The sequence below is a fragment of the Crotalus tigris genome, unplaced genomic scaffold (genome assembly GCF_016545835.1).
Source record: "Crotalus tigris isolate CLP2741 ecotype Arizona unplaced genomic scaffold, ASM1654583v1 scf7180000019173.45859301935:6455823, whole genome shotgun sequence".
NCBI lineage: Eukaryota > Metazoa > Chordata > Lepidosauria > Squamata > Viperidae > Crotalus > Crotalus tigris.
This window is the reverse complement of record NW_024097414.1, coordinates 1,450,948-1,472,840: the sequence shown is the minus strand read 5'-3', so window position 1 is coordinate 1,472,840 and position 21,893 is coordinate 1,450,948. Positions and strand designations below refer to the sequence as shown.

General features: G+C 41.8%; 1 protein-coding gene across 4 annotated transcripts in view; it reads left to right on the top strand.

The window, feature by feature from the left end:
• SNX29 (sorting nexin 29) overlaps positions 1-21,893 on the top strand; it is a 109,384-nt gene that overhangs the window by 68,298 nt on the left and 19,193 nt on the right. For 3 of the 4 annotated variants that reach the window (XR_005558736.1, XM_039360361.1, XM_039360363.1), the window contains exons 19-20: positions 10,310-10,450; positions 17,298-17,437. Coding sequence is in view for 3 of the 4 variants with exons in the window: in XM_039360361.1 (XP_039216295.1) it covers positions 10,310-10,450; positions 17,298-17,437 (281 nt within the window). In the remaining variant the exon portion in view is untranslated. Of the gene's footprint in view, positions 1-10,309; positions 10,451-17,297; positions 17,438-19,464; positions 20,138-21,893 lie in introns of those variants that run through there. The other variant, XM_039360362.1, reaches the window with a different exon arrangement.

Genomic DNA, 21,893 nt, shown 5'->3' with positions numbered 1-21,893 from the left:
CTAAGGCAGGACTAGAACTCACCATCTCCTGCTTTCTAACCTGGTGCCTTAACCACTAGACCAAACTGGGTGGCTATTTGGGTGAGCTGTGAACTTGTCCTCACTTTTGATGTGAAGAAGGAGCTTGTCCCCACTTTTGTGACCCCCCCCCCCAGGCCTTTCTGTATGTGAAAAGCCTTTTGCAATCCATGGATATAAACGGGTAATTAAGGTTCTCCTGTAAGTTGGCACACAATCTGGTTCTCTTACAGGCCCCAATCTCAGAACCAGCTCTGACCCAAAACAAGTTTCTACAGATGTATAGAAGCAAACATCAGTGGAGCTGTTGTTGCCACAGAATGATGGGGGAAGTTCGTGTTATGTAATTGTTTATTTCTAAAAAGTCCTTGAGAATCACTGCAGATGAGCTGGTTTGCTTCCTGCCCAGATTCCTGTTTATCATTTGCATAACTTAAATAATGAGAGCTCTTTGTGAAATAATCAGCTTTAAGGACCGTTAAGTCATGGAGGTGAAGCCCAGAGCACTAGAATGAAGCAAAGAATAGGAAATTCAAGAAGAGAATCAAAGTTAAGCCTGAATTGGAAACTCTTTGTAGTCTTCTTGTCCAGGAGGGGCTGAATGGAAAGGAAAGGAATGGAATGGAATGGAATAGAATAGAATAAATAGAATAGAATAAAATAGAATAGAGTTTAGAATAGAATAGAATAGATTTAGAATAGAATAGATGCAATGGGGAATGGAATGGAATGGAATAGAATAGAATAGAGTAGAACAGAACAGAATAGATGCAATGGGGAATGGAATGGAATAGAACAGAACAGAACAGAACAGAACAGAATAGAATAGAATAGAATAGAATAGAGCAGAGCTGGAAGGGACCTTGGAGGTCTTCTAGTCCAGCCCCCTGCTCAAGCAGGAGAAGAACCTATACCATCTCAGACAAGTGACTGTCCAGCCTCTTCTTAAAAACCTCCAGTGATGGAGCGCCCACGATTTCTGGAGGCAAGCTGTTCCACTGGTTAATTGTCCTCACTGTTAGGAAGTTTCTTCTTAATCCTGGATGAGTTTGCTGGCTGAGGAATTCTGGGAGTTGAAGTCCTCAAGTCATAAAAGGGCCAAGTTTGAAGACCCCTGCATCTAACTTGTTGAATGTAACTAGCTGCTAAAGACAAGTTCACCGGGCAAAGGTGAACCTTAAGATTTACCAACAACAGGGCAGCAAAAATGTGTTTGTGGTCAGCCACCCAAACCCATCCTGCAAACCTCTGGTTGGTGTTTTTGTCGTTTTTGATTATGCCGAGCCTCCCAGATTAAATAACATCGACACCCGCATAAATAAAAAGAAAAAAAAAAGAAAACAAGAATACATCTTATGGTTTTTGTTTTGCTTTAATGGGTGAAGTCACTGAGCCAAAATATTCAGTGAATGAAAAGAGGACATTTCCGAGGCCGTATCAAATTAACCCCCCCCCCCAGTTTGGCTAAAGCAGGGGCCAGAATTTCCTGAGAGCGCTTTTAATGTTTTTTAATTTTCCCTGCTGGCTGAACTGCCTGATTTTTTTAAAAAAAGATTAATTTATTTTTTATTGGTGCCTCTTTATTGCTTGAGAATAGCCCTCTAATCCGCATTGCCGTGTTTTATTGCTCTTTGCAATCCAGCACCCCTCGTCGTTTAGATGTAAATTGTCATCAGATTACCGCCATTGCTGTTTTCACCCCCCACAGATATTCGTATATTTTATTCTTTGTGTATCTTGGCTTCTTCTTCTGTGTAGCTCGTTAAGAGAATTGGCTGTCCCTGCTGTTAAGCAGAGAATGAACAGTCGAAGCCTGATGTGAAATGAGAGTGGAATCTAAGCCAGAGGAGACAAGCACAAGGGACAGGTGATAAACCCCAGCCGTCTTCGGTCTTCTGGCCTGGAAAATAAACAAGGCGAAGCAGACGGTCCTACAGGCACTCTGTTTCTTATTAATCTGAATATCGCTCATCTGCCTTCCTACAGGTGGCTTGGTAAAGACGAGCGGCGTAAGACCTTCCTAGCTCAAGTCATACTTGACTTCCAGGGCTAAGAACTTGGGAGTCTGTTTTGAAAGTTGGAAGTGAGTTCCTCTGGCGTGGAGTGGGAGGGATGGTACCCACGGAGGGGAGCCGGTGTGATGGATTATGGCAAAGCAGCAATTGCCCTGGAAGGAGGGAGCATGTTCTAGAAAAGGGAATGAGATAAGAGGCAGCCCAGCCCAGAGGCAGAAGAATAGAGTCTGAAGAGCCACACCCTGGAATCTCCCAGTGTATACAGTATCTGTTGGAATGAGAGTAATATAGATTTAGACTGGCAAGATTCTGTCTGTCTACCAATTAAGAACAGAACGCTGGCTGACTTGCTCTTTGTCATTCCTGGACTTAGCCTAATACTGAACAACTCTGATCCTTCTTACATGGCCCTTTGATTTTAAGATTGTTTAATATATTGCCCCCAAAGGCATCATCCATCATCCTATGTGGTTATTTATGCTATATCAGTCAGTATTTCCTTCCTTCCTACCTTCCTTCCTTCCTTCCTTCCTTCCTTCCTTCCTTCCTTCCTTCCTTCCTTCCTTCCTTCCTTTCCTTCCTTCCTTCCTTCCTTCCTTCTTTCCTTCCTCTTTCTTTCTTTCTTTCTTTCTTTCTTTCTTTCTTTCTTTCTTTCCTTTTTTCTTTCTTTTTTCTTTCCTTCCTTCCTTCCCTCTTTCTTTCCTTCTTTCTTTTTTCTTTCTTTCTTTCTTTCCTTCCTTCTTTCCTTCCTCTTTATTTCTTTCCTTCTTTCTTTTTCTTTTTTCCTCCTTCCTTCCTCTTTCTTTCTTTCTTTCTTTTTCTTCCTTCCTTCCTCTTTCTTTCTTTCTTTCTTTTTTTCTTTCTTTCCTTCTTTCCTTCCTTTCTTTCTTTCCTTCTTTTTCTTTCTTTTTCTTTTTTCCTCCTTCCTCTTTCTTTCTTTCTTTCTTTCTTTCTTTCTTTTTCTTTCTTTTTTCTTTCCTTCCTTCCTTCCTTCCTTCCTCTTTCTTTCTTTCCTTCCTTCCTTCCTTCCTTCCTTCCTTCCTCTTTCTTTCTTTCTTTCTTTCTTTCTTTCTTTCTTTCTTTCTTTCTTTCTTTCTTTCTTTCTTTCTTTCTTTCTTTCTTTTTCAACCTACTCAGGAATACAGTCCTTTGCCTCTTGAAAAATGTTCTCACCCCAAAAGGAGGAAGTAGTCCTACAATCTTCAGTCCTTATGCAGTGAGGAGACTCTTTGGATGTCTCCTACGATGCCAGTGTTGAATCTGCTCTCTACAATGAGTTTCACTTGCCAACTCCTTGCTATGAAGATAAATGAGGGATGAGACAAAATGATGAAGGGCAGAGAAGGATGCTAAGGATGGGTTCTTTGAGACAGGAGGTCTATATCATAATTTGTGAGGCAGTTCTTTAGTAGATGTGGGATAGAGATAACATCTAGCTTACATTTCTGTACCCGCAATGTAATTTGATCTGTTGTTGCTGCTTAGTAACTGTTTCAGGTAAGGTGGCTATTGTTAAGCAAGTATAGCCTTGAAGCTTTGGAAAATGTTCTCCTGTTTGGGCACGTGCCAGTTCTCAGAAATAACGTATTTAATTGAAATATTTAACCACAACGACTTGTTTCCTTCAGTCTCTCTGTAGAGTGTGCAAGACCAATAATTGCAATATAACGAGGCCAGTAAACGAGATGGCTCATTTGGCTTTTGTGTGCTATAAATTGGAGGAGTAACCAAGGCTTAGTGGAAAGACACTTTTCTTGGGGAAAGTCAAGAGTTCAGTTCTGTAATTTTTTTTCCCCAGCAAAGAATCAGCTAGTAAGTGAAGGAAAGGATGATTTTTTGCAAGACTCCCAGAAGTTGCTGCTGAATTAGAAAAGACAACTCTGGATTAACTAGACAAATAGGCTATGTTGTATTTGCCCTTTACGGTCTCAAGAGTTTCTGATCACACTTCTAATAGAAAAATGAGGCAATTAGAAGACATTAGTATTACAAATGATACCATGATGGATTTGCACAGTGGTCAGGCCCATCTTGTGGTTTGCATTTGGCTTTGCATGATGTTCAGGCTTGATCTGTGACTACACAATATTTTGCTTTAAGAATTAAGTCCCAGCATATTGCTGGTTTGCTAATTGTGTTTAGAAGAGCAGGCAGAGCTGGTGGGAGGTGGAGTTAAGCAAGTCTTCAACTTAGCAGTCCTTACTTTCTCAAAAATGGGAGGAAATTTCTCCTTAGTTCTAGGTTGCTTCTCTCCTTGATTGGTTTCCATCCATTACTTCTTGTCCTGCCTTCAGGCACTTTGGAGAATAGGCTGACCCCCTCTTCTTTGAGGCAGCCACTCAAATATTGGAAGACTGCTATCATGTCACCCCTTCTCTTTATTAGAAATATCCCATTCCTACAACCATTCTTCATCTGTTTTAGTTGCTTTTTTCCTTCCTAATCGGATTTTAAACAAAAAATCCTGTCTTAAAAAAAAACAAAAAAAACGCACACCACTACTGAGAAAATCACAGTGCTGGTAAATCACAGAGTTCAGGGTTGCATATTAAGCCACAACCTGTTGTTAAGTAATTAAAGATTCCAATACACTGTAATTTAATTTTTAAGAGATGGTAGAAATATGTATTCATTTCTCACGTAAGGCACTCAGGGTTAGTTTAAACCCCCCCCCCCAAAAAAGAGCATTGTTTTAAAACCATGCTTTTTTTTTAAATGAGCTTAGCCTTGGACCTTTAGCCCCAATAAAATTAAATATTGGAAAGCATAGTGCGTTTCTTTTCTCTCAAAGAAATAAAGAAATTGAGATCATCTTCGCTACCTCAAACAGAAATTACTAATTCTAAGTGAAGATATTTCAAATTGCAGCTCCGGGCTTGCATATTTATCTTGGCATAAATTTAAAGTTGCAACCTAGTTAATAGCTAACTTACTTGGAAAACAATGAGCACGGGTTGGAACTAGGAAGAAAAACCAGATTGTCTGAAGCTGGTATGATTTATTTATTTATATACTAACAGAATAACAAAGTTTGGAAGGGACTTTAGACCTCCCCCCCCCACTCAAGCAGGAAACCCTATATCATTTCAGACAAGATATTATTTATTAGATGTTTATCCTACCTTTATTGCTTTATAGCTGACAGCGGTGAACATACATAATATTCCTTCCTCCTCTTTTCCTCTCAGCAACTACAGAACGTTCTAGAATGTATAAAGGTACCTCAGATCTATGCCAGATATGTGGAAAAACACGAAGGGCCATATTATTATGCTTGGTGGATTTGTAAAAAAAAAAAAAGCTACAAAATTTTAGATACAAGTATATAGAGTGATATAAATAATGTTTAAGGTTAGCATTCAACTAAAACCAGAACTTTTCCTGTTGGGACTTATGGATGTATTATACACAACTTTTTATGTCCATGCACAACGATTATTATATGCACAAAGACGGAAAGAACCTGAAACATCCACAACGGAAGAACGGTTGGCGAAGATGATAGAATTTGCAGAGATGGCAAGTTGACTTGCTTGATTAAAAAAAGACAAAAACTACATTTTTTAACAGAATAATAGAGTTGGAAGGGACCTTGGAGGTCTTCTAGTCCACCCCCTGCTCAAGCAAGAGGCCTTATATCATTCCAGACAATTGGCTATCCAATCTTTTCTTTAAAAAAAAAAACCCAATGATGGAGCACCCACAACTTCTGAAGGCAAACCATTCCACAAATTAATTGTTCTAATGGTTAGAAAATTCCTTCTTAGTTCTAGGTTGGATCCCTCTTTGATTAGTTTCCATCCATTTTTTCTTATCCTGCCTTCAGGTGCTTTGGAGAATAAAAGGCGCTTCTTTGTGGCAGCTCCTCAAATATTGGAAGACAGCTCTCATGTCCCCCTGGTCCTTCTTTTTTACTAGACTAGACAAACTCAATTCCTGCAACCGTCCTTCATATATTTTAGCCTCCAGCCTCCTAATCATCTTTGTTGCTTTGTTCTGCATTTTTTCCAGAGTCTCTACATCTTTTTTATAATACGGTGGCCAAAACAAGATGCAGTATTTTAAGTGTGATCTTACTAAGGCTTTATAAAGTGGTACTAATATGTCACGTGATCTTGATTCTATCCCTCTGTTATACAGTGATGGCGAACCTTTAAAAGACCGAGTGCCCAAACTGCAACCCAAAACCCACTTATGCAAGGTCGGGTGCTGGGTGGGTGTGGCCCATTGGCTGGGTGTGGCCCATTGGGTGGGCGTGGCTGCGGTGGTAATGGCAGACTGGGTGGGACTAAAAAGTTCAATTAATCAATTCCAACTTTGCAAGATCTTTTTTTTCCCTGCGAGAAGTTGAAATTGATTGATTGAACCTTTTTTTTTTTTTGCACATGGTGGTGCAGGCCTAAAGTGAAAAGGTTTTATAAAACCCAGCTGAAGGCCTAGGACTGGGGCGACAGCACACGTGCCCACAGAGAGGACTCTGAGTGCCGCCTCTGGCACCCGTGCCATAGGTTTGCCACCACTGACCTAGGATTATGTTGGCTTTTTTGGCTGCTGCCTCACATTGCTGGCTCCTCGTTCAACTGGAATTACCTTAGCAAACAAGGACATTGACATATTTTTAAAAAAAAATACCCACCAGGATGTTTCATGATTTAGGAAGAGAGTAATGTTAACTCAGGTAATCTGTTCATAACTGACAAACGTAAGCATGAATTATGAAGTGATAATTAGGTTTTTGAAAGAAAGAACATATATAGAAAACAATTTGGGCTCTTTGAAATGGAAAGCTCGTTCCCTCAGATTTTATAGGCAATTAGTTTTATAAATCCTGGCACAGAAATGCTAAATATGGCGTGTGAGCATCAGTCTTTTGATACCGCTCTAGCTTGTTGAAACATGAAATAGATGATGTTTTAGTAAAACAAGGAAATAAATGCCCTCCCTGCCATAGAAAGTAATTTAAAATAAATATTAGGCTTCTAAGACCTAAGGAGACACAAGTCCTAAACACCAGACACTAAAAAAAAATAAAAAATCTCTAAATGTGTCTGGCCACCGATAAGCTAATGGCTTAGCTAAAACAATTACTTTAGCAGATTTTTTTTTTAATACAGCGCAATAGGTCACACTACACTTTAAAAAAGGGGATAGATAGCTGTAAAAAAAGGGAGAGTACTAACAATGAAGAAACTTAGCCCTTAGAAAGTTTTAGTTGGTTAAGGTTACAATAAAGCTAAAGAAAGCAGTTGTCTCCCATCCTTAACTTAGTTAAGGAAAGAGTGTCCCCCACAATAGCAAAGGATATTTTTAACCCCAGTTAGTGATGGGGGAGGTCAGTCTCTTTGATTAGTGTTTCTAGTTCTTTGAATTACACAGAAATTCTCCATGTGGAATGTGGAATACCAGGCTAACGGATCTTGGCGACTTTACGGCTAACACTGGCTCTCACTTATTATGTTGCAATCAAAGTAGTCTTGGCAGCGGTATTATTATTGCCATTGATGATGACCTTAAAATTGACCCCGCTTGATAAATACAACACCCTAAAGACTGCCCACCTGCATATTTATGTTCTTCTTGGACAAAATTGGCTTTTATTTACATCCTCGTGGGATCCAGGTGGTTGAGAAGATGATTTATAAGCCTTCAGATAGGAAAGATTGAAAACCCGCAGCGTGAGAAAACAGAACCCTTTCAGGGCGGCGATGTCCATCCATAATAATTTGGAGTAGATTTAGGCAACTGGGGGCTGGTTAAGAGGTGCAGAAGTTGGACACTTCAACACTGCACATGGATTTGACTGCAGGAACCCCACCTTCAAAAGCCTTTCAACTCAACCGCGTGGCCCGCACCAGTTTTGTGCTCCGGCGCTCCTTGTTTCCTTCCCTCCCAAGATTTCCAAATCTGCCGAGCTGTTGCAGAGATGTTAGTGTTTTGTTCAGGCACAAAATTAATAGCACAGACATTTATGACAGCTGCATTTAGCAATCGGGGAATGTAAGCTGTCAAGATGGAGAAGTTTGGGAGCGCTTATACTTCCCATAAAACAATAATATCCTGAATCTCAATAGTCCCCGGGGGGAACCTCCCAAATCACTAGCAGTTTGAAATAAATTAAAGCAGATTTCTTCTATCATAAACTCCTGATTAAAGTGTGCTTCTAATGTTTGTCCTACTTGGTATCAGTGGATTAATGATTGTCAGTATTTCAATCAATCAATCAGTCAATCAATCAATCAATCAGAATAGAGCTGGAAGGGACCTTGGGGGGTCTTCTAGTCCAACCCCCTGCTCAAGCAGGAGACTACACCATTTCAGACAAGTGATTGTCCAGTCTCTTCTTAAAAACCTCCACCCACAGCTTCTGATGGCAAGCTGTTCCACTGATTAATTATCCTCACTGTTAGGAAGTTTCTCCTTAGTTCCAGGTTGCTTCTCTCTTTGATCAGTTTCCAACCATTGTTTCTCGTCCTGCCTACAAGTGCGTTAGTATATAAATTGACCCCCTTCTCTTGGTGACAACCTCTCAAATACTGGAAGACTGCTGTCATGTCCCCCCTAATCCTTCTTTTCTCTAGACTAGCCAAACCCAAATCCTGCATAGTTTTTTGTCTCCAGGCCTTTAATCATCTTAGTTGCTCTTCTCTGCACTTGTTTTTTTTTTTTTTTTTTTGGTTCAACCAACACCCAGTGGTAAGCCGTAAGATGTTGTTTGATCGTTTGGTTTTGCATACTGTGTGAACTTATCTCTTAAGGAGTCCCTTAATCTCTTTGAACCAGACAACTGGACAGTAACTTGCTCCTGAAGTCATGGTTTTAAAATCTTGTGTTGGTTTTAAGAAGATTCTTTTGGAATTGAGAGCATGCCCTTGTGAGATGGAGATAATTGAATCCTATTGTTGCTGAAATGTACTTTTTTATGATAGCATCAAGTGCGTGCTGTAGATTCTTCCCTGGCCTTATCCCCAAGTAGGACAAAAGATTGTTTATGTCACATATCTTCTTTCTGGTTTTGATCAGGTAAGAACAAAGCCTACACCAAATAACTTGCTGTTGTTTTTACGTTAAGAAGTGCAGCTAAGTTGAGTTTATTGATGGTAAACGTAATTGCCCTTGTCATACAGGTAGTCATTTGACTTAACGACCACAAAAGAACCCACAATCTCCATTGCTAAGTGAGACCATTGTTAAGTCAGTTTTGCCCCGTTTTACGGCCCTTTTTGCCACAGTTGTTAAGTGAATAATGCCCTGTATGTAAGGTCCATATATTCTATATGTCAGTTGCTCAGTGGATGTGGCAATTTGTGGCTGATGCCTTATATTCTTCTGTCTCTTTGCCTTTACTTTTTAATGAAAGATCTGGAGACCAAAACGGAATGAAAATTCTGAATATAGAGTTATGCGTGCACATATGTCTGTTGCAGTTGAAACATATCTCATTTTTTGGAAGAAAATGGAAATAAGGCTCTTTTGCACTCAGCAAATCCACATAGCTTCCTTGACAACCGCACAAATGTGATTTGCTATCTTTGTCTCATAATAGTTGAGTTCTCTGAGGTTTTCCAAGTGCTTTTCCATCTAAGTTCTAGCCAGGTCCAATCCTGCTTCGTGATCCCCGAACTTCAATTGTACAGGTGTTGGTGACTTACAACCATTTTGTTTAGTGACCATTCAGAGTTACGGCCCTGAAAAAGGAGACTTATGACCATTTTCCCCACTTACAACCACTGCCGCGGTCACGTGATCAAAATTCGGACGCCTGGCAACTGACTCGTATAAAAGCAGGATTCAAACAAACAAACACACAAACGAAGTGTTTTGGTAATTGATCTGGGAAGACTGTTGCCAGATTGGTATCTTTCCCATCCAAGATCTAGATCAGTGGTTCTCAACCTGTGGGTTGGGACCCCATTTGGGGTTGAACGACCATTTCACGGGGGTCACCAAACAACGCAGTCCGCCATTTTTTCCCCCTTTTCCTTAGCTGTGCTACTCCCTTTTATTCTATTGGCTTTTGAAAGCCAATAGAATAGACTCTCTTGAATAGAGTCTAATTCTATTGGCTTTCAAAAGCCAATAGGAATTGTCCAGGCTGTCTCTGCCCTGCTGAGCCCGCCAAAAGTCCCATTCTGCAAACGGTGCTGCACCAGTTGAGTAGTCCTCGACTTATGACCAGTTGGGGGTTGGGGCATTAAAAAGGTTGAGAACCACTGATCTAGATCTAGTATCCTGGTTTTGGATAAAACCGATTGATCCCGTCTCTCTGTTTCTAACAGGTATATATCAGGATCAAAGACGACGAGTGGAATGTCTATCGAAGATATACGGAATTTAGGGGGCTTCACCACAAGTTGCAGATGAGGCACCACCAAGTACGAAGCTTTAACTTCCCACCCAAGAAAGCTATTGGAAACAAGGTAATTGTCAGGCCCCCAAGCCACCCCCCCAAAAATCACATAGAATTATTTCTGAGCAGTTTATTGTTGATCACCTACGGAGAGAAATCTTGCCAAACTAAAGCAAACGATTTGCATTATTAAAGAGATACTCTGAGAATTGCCAGGGTTAGGAAGCCTTGCTGTGATAGAGGAGGTATTGTCTGATATGAAAGAATAGATCAGTGAATCGTATATCATCTTCAGGAAAACAGCGTTTATGTAAGCCAAATATGATGACTGCTCTTGGGAAGAGATTGACACTGTGGGGTCCGTGGCGCTCTCTGAGCTTGCTTGTTTTCTTGCAGACGTTTCATGACCCAAACTAGGTAACATCATCAGTGCTAATAACTGTCAGTTTGCTGTCAGTTTATATTCTAGTGGCTTGCCCTGTCGGTGTTGATGGAGGTGGTCTTAGAGATTCTTTGATTGGGCTATTTGCTGTTGGCTTCTTTGGCAGTTTCCTGATTGGGGTATTGTTTACTGTGAAGTGTTAATACCACTTTATAACACTTGGAATCCTGCATCCAGTTTTGGTCACCACGATGTAAAAAGGAGGTTGAGACTCTAGAAAGAGTACAGAGAAGAGCAACAAAGATGATCAGGGGATTGAAGGCTAAAACATATAAGGAACAGTTGCTGGAATTGGGTCTATCTAGTTTAATGAAGAGAAGGATGATGATAGCAGTGTTCCAATATCTCAGGGGCTGCCCCAAAGAAGAGGGAGTCAAGCTATTCTCCGAAGCACCTGAAGGCAGGACAAGAAGCAACAGGTGGAAACTAACCAAAAAGAGAAGCAACCTAGAACTAAGGAGAAACTTCCTGACAGTTAGAACAATTAACCAGTGGAACAACCTGCCTCCAGAAACGGTGAATGCTCCAACGCTGGAAGTTTTTAAGAAGAGACTGGCAGCCATTTGTCCGGAATGGTATAGGGTCTCCTGCTTGAGCAAGGGGTTGGACTAGAAGACCTCCAAGGCTCCTTCCTATTCTTATTCTGTTTCTGTTATCCTTCATTTCTCTCCGCCCGTGCCACCAATGCAGGAGGATTCTTTGCCATCTGTCTAAATGTTCCACCTCTCCATTGCTGACTTCTCCTTTATCACTTTCAGTTCAGGTGGTCTTTTTTCACAGATGCTGCATCTTTATAAAACTCTCCTCTGAAGCTTTCCTCGTCTCATTAGTTCTTATTAGGAGATCATTTTCACACTAATTCCTCCAAGGCTTTCCCCCTGGAAGACTCATGTCTTTTTTGCTCTTTGATTCCAAGGGCCATTAAAAAGAAAGGAAAAATAATAATAATAAAAAAAGACGTGATTCGTATTTGTAATCCAGGGCCAGATGAAGACTTTAAAAAAAAAAAAAAGCAATCCAAATCTGTTGAAAGCTGCGAGTTATAGAGAGGAGCAGGATAAATTCCATTTGTGATACCCTTGTCTTCGCCTTTTTATGCCAAACAAATGAACATTGCTACTTTTAGCTGCAAGTCGGTTGCTGTCAAGATCAGCTCTGCAGGAACCTAAACGTTTATATTAGCTGAAAGAGAAACATTTTTCTTCCTTCTCTCGTGACGCTAGGGAACACAGCTATTCCAGAAAAATATTCCTACGTGGAAGTGCAACACTTTGGAGGTGTGTGTGTGTGTGTGTGTGTGTGTGTGTGCGCGCGTGTGTGTGTGTACGTGTGTGTGTGTGTGTGTGTGTGTGTGACCCCCAAGGCCTAGCAAGCTCTGTTTGTGCAGACGGAGTTTTGCCCCATTTAAGGGTGGCTGGAACGAGTGGCTGGAAATCGTAGTAGCATCGTATCTGAAATGCTTCCAACATTAATCACAACATTACCACTTTACAACGCCTTGGTAAGGCCACACTTGGAATACTGCATCCAGTTTTGGTCACCACAATGTAAAAAAGATGTTGAGTCTTTAGAAAGAGTGCAACAAAGATGATCAGGGGACTGGAGGCTAAAACATATAAGGAAAGGCTGCTGGAATTGGGTATGTCTAGTTTAATGAAGAGAAGGACGAGGGGGGATATGATAGCAGTGTTCCAGTATCTCAGGGGACGCCCCAAAGAAGAGGGAGTCAAGCTGTTCTCCAAAGCACCTGAAGGCAGGAGAAGAAGCAACAGATGGAAACTAATCAAGGAGAGAAGCAACCTAGAACTAAGGAGAAACTTCCTGACAGTGAGGACAATTAACCTGCCTCCAGAAGCGGTGAATGCTCCAACACTGGAAGTTTTTAAGAAGAAACTGGACAGCCATTTGTCCGAAATGGTATAGGGTTTCCTGCCTGAGCAGGGGGGTTGGACTAGAAGACCCCCAAGGTCCCTTTCAACATTATCATCATCATCATCATCATCATCATCATCATCATCATCATCATCATCATATCTGAAATACTTCCAACATTAATCACAACATTTTGGAGACAAAACCACTATCCCAACGATGAAGTGACATCCTTCCAATTTTAGACATTTCTATGCACCCACGTGCTTATTTCTAACTCATAAGCTTTCTTTTAGAAAGGAAGCATAAGCTTCTAAAATTAACCACGGGAGTTCAGCAGTTCTACTAAAAATACGGCTTAGAAATGATCTCACTGAAGGGGTTTCCAGAGAACATGCTGTGGGCTATTTTTTTTTTTTAATGGCATTCTGATCACAGTTTGCTTATATTACTCACATTATCTATTTAATAAGATCAGGGAAGTATAATACATAAAAGTCTTGCCATTCTCTTGTCTCGACTGCTTTATCCAAGAATTTTCTCCGGTTCAGAAAGAAAGGATTTTGCCCGATTTGAGGAAATTAATTTCATTTGAGAAGGGCATGACATGTACTGTGCAGTAATTTAGAGTTTGTCTGATAGGAGTGCGTGTGTGTGTTTGTGTGTACATGCAGACACAAATTACAAATTACTTTTCTTCTTCTCTAAACACCCAACATCATGGACAAACTCTACTAGACAAGTCCTTTGATTTATCCTGCTGAGACTAGACTGGAAAGTAAGAAAAAAAAATGTATTTTTTGCAAGTTTTTTTTTAAAAAAATAACTTCCCAGTCCAGTCTGGAAAGGATCTTGTCTAATGGAGCCTGTCCACAGTATTGGGTGTTTAGGGAAGACCTTAATGATGCTTCATACCCCTGTCATTATCACTTGCTCTTTGAAAAACCAGGGTCTTGTGAATGGAGGTCAACCTCCCCTGCTAACTCTTCCTGCGACAGCTGATCTTTGGGGGCTGCTGAGCTTGTAGGAAATGTTACCTCTGTGAAAACATGGATGTATTATGTACACCCAGCCATTCAGATGTCGGCTTCTTTTCAGGGAATCATTTTTCAATCCAATGTGTTCAGGTTAATGATAATGGAATGTTATTTTTCCCCCCTTCTAAAAGAAGACTGGGCTCTGAAAAGCAGAGGTCAAGGTTTAATATTTCAACAGGCGACTCATTTCAATTTGGATCTGGATGTTCTGTTCAGGAAGAGCATAGCATGAATGGCAGTTTCTCCCTTGGCTGGTGGGCTGTTGCAATTCAGTGGCCTTGATTTGAATCATTCTTTCTCAGTTGCTTTGTTAGGGAGGAAGGACCATCTGTAACCGTCACAGGTCAAAAACAGCAGCAATTGTGAACAGATTTTTTATTATTATTTTTTTTTAGAAGGAAAACAAAACAAAAACACCACAGTTGCAAATTTCCCCAAGGTACAAAGTGAATGAAACTTTCCAAACATGAATTCTTTTTGAAGTGTACCAATCAATATTTAAGGTTTTGATTTATGAATACAGTCACTTTTCGGTAAAGGAAAGGAAGCAATTATGAAGTTGTTGATTTATGGATTCGGGCTTTGCAATCTTCGATAATAAGCAATTGTTTTAATTGTTCTTCCTAGAATTTCTGCTCCCCTCTTTCCTTGATGCTCTGGAAATCCAGCAGAATAAATACAAAAATATTGGCGCTTCGAAACAAGGAAATGCAACCCAGTAAAAACTGGGTCACACTAAGTGCTGACGGTAGATTAGCCACTTGAGAGACTTATTCTGCGAAAACATTTTGCAGATCGATTGTGGAATAAGAGAATAAAATTACACCGCTTATGTTGGAGGAGCATCTCACCCCACTTTGTTATTTTAAATAATGGCAGCTGATAAAAACCTTGACTAAAACTTGCTCCCATGGAGGCTGGGGAAAAAAAAAAAAGATCAAAAGATGGTAAAGGAATTATCAGACAATGCTACCATCATTCTAAGCATTCTCTAGAGCAGTGATGGCGAGCCTTTTAGAGACCGAGTGCCCAAACTGCAACCCAAAACCTACTTATGCATCGTCGGGTGCCGGGTGGGTGTGGCCCATTGGGTGGGTGTGGCCCATTGGGTGGGCGTGGCTGCGGTGGTAACGGCAGACTGGGTGGGACTAAAAAGTTCAATCAATCAATTCCAACTTTGCAAGATCTTTTTTTTTCTGCGAGAAGTTGAAATTGACTGATTGATTGAACCTCTTTTTTTGTACATGGTGGTGGAGGCCTAAAGGGAAAAGGTTTTGTAAAACCCAGCTGAAGGCCTAGGACTGGGGCGACAGTGCGCGTGCCCACAGAGAGGGCTCTGAGTGCCGTCTCTGGCACGCGTGCCATGGGTTCGCCACCACTGCTCTAGAGACTGGGGTTCCTATAGCTGCTCAAGGCTAAGGCAGAAATTATTAATGACATGAAATTGACTTTAAAAAGACCAGGACTATCGCCAAAACTGAACACTTTAATAACAGAATAATCAGAGAAGCCATCGAGATAGAAAAACGCCCACACAGCATGGCTGTAAGTGTGAGGACCCCTTTTTTTAGCCCTATCCTAACTTCCAACAGTCATTCCACAAAGGGTTGTAAGCCGAGGACTGCAAAAATCAAAGCCGTTGCTTTCTAAAACGGAATCTGCTCTGTTACGTTTCCTGTTAATAGTTTGATCGATGTACTTAAAGCTCCCCGAATAGCGATTTCTTGCAAAAATCATTAAATAGGCCTATGAAGGTTTCCTGTTCATTGAACAGCCACATCTCCCTGGGGTTTTTTTTTTAAGCTGACAATAAGAAAAACCTGCACATATTTGTGCAATATTGTCTACCAATACTTATATAGGCCTCTTTGGAGCAATTAACAATTTGTTGCTTCGTTACTTTAGAAGTCATTTTGGTTGCTGTTGAAATATGTAAGGTGAAACTCGAAAAATTAGAATATCGTGCAAAAGTTCATTTATTTCAGTAATGCAACTTAAAAGGTGAATCTAATATATGAGATAGACTCATTACATGCAAAGCAAAATAGTTCAAGCCATGATTTGTCATAATTGTGATGATTATGGCTTACAGCTCATGAAAACCCCAAATCTACAATCTCAGAAAATTAGAATATTACATGCAATCAATAAAACAAGGATTGTACATAGAACAATATTGGACCTCTGAAAAGTATAAGCATGCTCAGTACTTGGTATGGGCCCCCTTTGCAGCAATTACTGCCTCAATGCGGCGTGGCATGGAAGCTATCAGCCTGTGGCACTGCTGAGGAGTTATGGAAGACCAGGATGCTTCAATAGCAGCCTTCAGCTCTTCTGCATTGTTCGGTCTCACGTCTCTCATCTTTCTCTTGGCAATGCCCCATAGATTCTCTATGGGGTTCAGGTCAGGCAGGTTTGCTGGCCAATCAAGCACAGGAACCCTTTGCAGGTGTTATGGCTTAATTAGCTGATTAGAGTGGGACACTTTTGAGCCTAGAATATTGAACCTGTACACAATATTCTAATTTTCTGAGATTGTGGATTTGGGGTTTCCATGAGCTGTAAGCCATAATCATCTCAATTATGACACATCACGGCTTGAACTATCTTGCTTTGCATGTAATGAGTCTATCTCATATATTAGTTTCACCTTTTAAGTTGCATTACTGAAATAAATGAACTTTTGCATGATATTCTAATTTTTCGAGTTTCACCTGTATTTAGATATCGGGCAGATGAGTTGCACATGTTGCAGTTTTATATTTACACACACATGGAGACCTGAACCTAAAGTCTTCCACTTTGGATCGGTTGTTCCCGGGGTTGTTTTTTCAAGAGGCTGGCCTGGAAAAGAGGACTTACGGCCTCAGATTCCAAGTTTTGACGATCTGGCCTTCTTCACAGTCATTTTACTGAGCTTCGAGTGCTCCTCAACACAACCCCATTTACGGCCAGTTTGCAGCATCCGGCAATCTCGTTACCACGTTTTGTGACAGTTTTGCCAAAAAAGTGACCCTTACTTCCGATTTTTGGCAAAACCACCCCCAGAGTGAGCCCTTGTTTCACTTGTTGCATACAGTTGAGTTCTGAACCTGTTTCTTATGTGGAAACTGTCAAGACCTGAAGAATCAGGACCTTATGTTAAAGTTCCAGTTAAACTGATTTATTGCTCCTGCATCTACACAAACATCTAGTCAACTAATGGTCAGCATTAAATTGGTGCTCAACGTAATTCAAAAGGGATTGGACTTGGACCACTCGTGGGAATGTAATGATGCCAGGCTAAGTCCTCTCTTGACTTCGCTCCCAGACTCTGCCTCTCCTTCTCTTACATGTCTGGAATATCCGTGACTCTCCAGCTGTTGTTGAATGATAGCGTCCAATGGCCACTGATGAAGGATACTGGGAGTTGCAGTTCAGAACATCTGGACTCCAGTAGGCTGCCTGGCCTGTGATTGCCACTTTGACTCCAGTGGAGCGTTTTTTGCTTGTACAAAGGACGGACATATTAGTGTGTGAATCCAGGCATGCTGATCTGCTTTCTCTTCTCTCCTCCTTTCCTTTAGGATGCAAAGTTTGTGGAGGAACGACGGAAGCAGTTGCAGAACTACTTAAGAAACGTGATGAACAAAGTCATCCAGACTCTGCCAGAATTCATTGCCAGCCCCAAAAAGGAGACTCTCATCCAACTGATGCCCTTTTTTGTGTAAGTATCTCTCGAAAGGATTGATTGTTTAATGCGCATCAAGTGGTATTTTTCTTTCTTCTGTAAAGTTGTCACAACTTGGAGTGTGATTCAAGAAGCATTCTTCATCCAGCACAAAAAGGTTTAAACCTTTTGTTTTGAGAGAGAGAAAAGGAATTTTAAAACAACATCAACAGCACTACTTCATTTGAAGTGTGATTAGATCGCATTGATAAGAGTAAATAAATCTTTAGCGATGAATAGAATTGTAAGAGGGGGGGGAAACAGCTATCCGTTTGGAGGAACAGCATTGGAAATAGATTTTAGGAGAGTGGGAAGACCCTCTTTTTCAGCCAGACTATGAAACTGGAAGCTGTGCCTCAATCTTAGATTAGTATAAGTAGTCCTCACTTAGCGGCCACAGTTGAGAGTGACAATGCCATCACTAAGTGCAAAGTGTCATGTGATTTCAGTGGGCTTATGACCTTATTTCCCCTTTGAATGTTAAGCGAATCACTGTGGGGCATTAACAAAACTTCACCGAACTGCGCCTTACAATTTTATGCCTTTTCTATTCGCTCTGCTTTTTGCGAAGCCCACAAATGGTAATCACGTGACCGCGGGACACTGCAATGTTCATACCACACCGACCACCAGTGTGCTTCCATGCACACTCCCCAACCTGCGCCGCACCTTCCTTGCACACCCCTGCGCAGTTCCCCTGACTCGCACGCGTATCATGTCAAGCACCAGGGAAATGAGAAGATCCAGGCTGCTCACATGGGCAAAAAGATGGATTGCAAGGTTAAGCTCTCTGCAAGAATCTGAGCTACTAACAGTCAAAGCATGTTGGCGGTAGATAAGGCTAGAAGGAATGGCGGGCTGGACGTGGTTCTCTTGTGAACGTGAAGGGACTCATGACTGATGACATGTTTGACTCCTCCCTCAGGTTCATCCCAGCCATCTCCTACATCAGGGGTCCCCCAACCCTTGGGAACTGGGGTTCAGAACTGGGCCAGGTGAGCCCAGGGCTGGTGCATGGGCGCATAAAGCGACTTACATGAGCGGTGTGCCAGCACACATGCACAGCATACACAGTTTGACTTACGTGAGCAGCGGGCTGGTGTGCACGCACACATGCGCACACTGGCCCATTGTTCACACAGCCCGGTTCTCCTCCCCCCCGCCAGGCCATTAAGCTGTAAAGGTTGGGGACCGCTGTCCTACATCGTCCCATACTGTCCTGTGGCCCCGGGACTTGCAACTTTCCACTGGCTTTGGCTGTGAGAAGCCAGCAGGAATTTACCTCTCCCTTAATGACATGGCATTCCCATAACAATAGCAAAAGAAAGGGCAGGGATTACTGTCGCTAAGCAGTGCGGTGGTTCTGCTTTACAACCACATTGCTTAACCATGGATATTCTGCTCTCCATGGCTGTCCTTAGACAATTGACTACCTGCATACTGTAGCTATTTGCATACTTAATACATTTGGGGGGGGTGTTGTATCTTCCAAGTGATTAATGTTTTTAAGTGAGCCAGGCTACCACAGGTGAACAGGAGGAAAGGTGAGCTATCAATCTAATGGACAGTCACTTGGAAGAAGTTACAACAAGGTGAAAATCCTTACCTTTTCCATGTCTTTAATTGGAACACTCTGTTCCCCGGTGGCACATTTGTGCAGGCAAAAATCATTTAGCTGAAGAATAGAGACGGGTTTTTTTTTTTTTTTAAGGCGGTCTGTAGAAAGAGAAGTTTGACTCCCCAAAAGGACAGGGAGATGTTTTTTAAGATGCACTTCTTAGCCCCCCATCAGCTGGGGCTTCCTGGCAAAGGAATTCCCATAATCTTCAAGTTGTTCATATATGTGGCTTTCCCTTTAAAACCGAGCAAGATATAAATATATGAATGAGGTTTTTTTTATTTTTTTTAACAAGCTGGCTCTCGATGTCTTATGTCCCACCCGAGAATCCTGATTTCTGTGGAAAACCCCAATTGACTCATTCTCTTTGTAAATCTCGGTGTATTCCTTTTTTCTTTGTCTCAAGCCTGAAGCAATCTCGGCTGGAAAATGTGACGGATTTTAACTCAGGCAGAGCATGCTTTGGATCCTCTGGGCTTGTCGCTGCAAACTGGGCAATGACACGGATTAACTGGTCTTCTGGCAGCTTTTTCCAATCATTGGTTTTCCACTTAGATCAATGCCCTTCCTGCCCTTCCAGTACTGGCTAGGATTTTGTCTCTCCCTGGAGAAAAAGATTACAAGTGACCAGGAACATCTCTGGGTCCCAATGTATTTCTCGGCGTTGATGCAGGGTTTGTAGCCCAGAGTTGTCATCTGGCTGGGGAATTCTGGGAGTCGAAGTCCACCCATCTGAAAAGGTGCTAAGGTTGAGAGACACTGTACCTTGACGAACTGTCCTGGGCAATGAAGTCCAAAGATGGGTACGGGAAGAGAAGGGCTCATTTGGGATTAAATGCCTGCCAGATTTACTAAGATAGGGCTCTGAAATATTTTTGCCCGTTATTTCTCCAAGGATCAATTAGCTTTCTTTTTTTTTTTACTTTATATATTCCCTTCTAGGAATTATTTCACAAAAGCTTTAAGAGGAATGGTATTGTATTAATTTCCTTGCATTGATTTAGCCTGTTAATTGTTTTCAATGGTGCATTAAATTATTATTAACCCTTTGGTCAGTATAGTCCACCCAGATTCTCCTCTCCTCTCCTTTCCTTTCTCCTTCCTTCCTTTCTCTTTTCTTTCCTTTCCTTTCTCCTTCCTTTCCTTTCCTTTCCTTTCCTTTCTCCTTCCTTTCTCTTTCCTTTCCTTTCCTTTCTCTTTCCTTTCCTTTCCTTTCTCCTTCCTTTCTCTTTCCTTTCCCTTCTCCTTCCTTTTTTCTTTCCTTTCCTTTCCTTTCTCTTTCCTTTCTCTTTCCTTTCTCTTTCCTTTCCTTTCCTTTCCTTTCTCTTTCCTTTCCTTTCCTTTCCTTTCTCTTTCCTTTCCATTCCTTTCCCTTCCTTCCCTTCCCTTCCTTCCCCTTCCTCTTCCCCTGATAACGATGTTAAGGTAACCTGAAGTAACAAGGTGGAAAGGAGCCATTATGAAACTTCGCTTATATTCCATTTGATTCTATATGCTTGAGTTCATGCAACACACAAACCACGAATTATGGTCAGCAAACGACACGACCAGCTTTGCAGAATACACTGTACAGAAACAAACTAAACACACATTCTGCTATGTTCTAGTGGCCGGGTTAGTGCAACCCGCTCAGTGCATTTTCACATACACCTTGCAATCTTTTTCCTTCTTCCACCTGATTTGGCAGCAAACGGGAGAGGTTTATCCACAGGCAGCTCTGATTTTGAGGCCGTTCTCCCTGCCCTGAAGGCCCCTGAAGCTATTGGCTGAGTCCCTTCTTTAATAAGGGCTCCACTCACACTTGCCGAATAGCTGTGCCCATGGCCCAAACCTAGCCGTTAACATTCGTGAGAAATTAATTGCATGGTCTTTAAATAGCCTCGGATCTCACTAGCAACCGGAAAGCAAATTCCAAGGCAATTCCAGAGCCGGAGGTCAAAAAAAGCTGAGAAAGTAGTCGGATCAGCTCTTGATCCCGGGGGCTTTTAGCTGAAGCCCCCGGAAGCATCTGAAAAGGCAGGCAAGGCAAGTTTCAGAGTCACAATACTGAGGTTAACGAGAAGGCTGGAGGACACAGCCAAAGCGTTGGTTGTCTGGAGAACAGAATAAGCGAATTGGAAGGGACCCTGGAGGTCATCTAGTCCAACCTCCTGCTTCAAGCAGGAGACCCTGTACCATTTCAGACAAATGGCTGGCCGGTCTCTTCTTCAAAACCTTCCAGTGTTGGAGCACCCACCACTTCTGGAGGCAGGTTGTTCCCCTGGTTAATTGTTCTGACTGTCAGGAAGTTTCTCCTTAGTTCTAGGTTGCTTCTCTCCTTGCTTAGCTTCCATCCGTTGCTTCTTGTCCTGCCTTCTGGGGCTTTGGAAAGGTGATTGTCCAATAGTCTTTTCTGGTGCTAAGGTATTCTGCCTTCCATAACTTCTTGCGACTTAGAAATGGGCTTTATTTTATGAAGGGCCTTCCGTTTCCTTCTATTTGATCAGTTTGTAATGGGGCACAAAGAGTATTGTCCTTCACCGCTTTAGATTACAGATATCTAGCAAACAAGAACATGCTTCTCCTTCTAAAATATTTATAAGCTGTTAAAGCCGGGAGATATCTGTGTAAACTGTTCTTTCTTTTACGGCCAGCCTGCCAGTTGTTTGCGCATCGCAAAGGTTGGGGGGACTCAAATCACTGCAATGCAGAGCACTTTTGGATTGGAGGGCAAAAAGGAGGCAGGCGAAGAACAATGTGGGATCCTCCAGACGTTACTGAACCAAACGCCCCGGGAATGCCAGCTAGCATGGCCCAGAGTGAGACATTGGGGGAACTGTAACTTAGCAACATCTG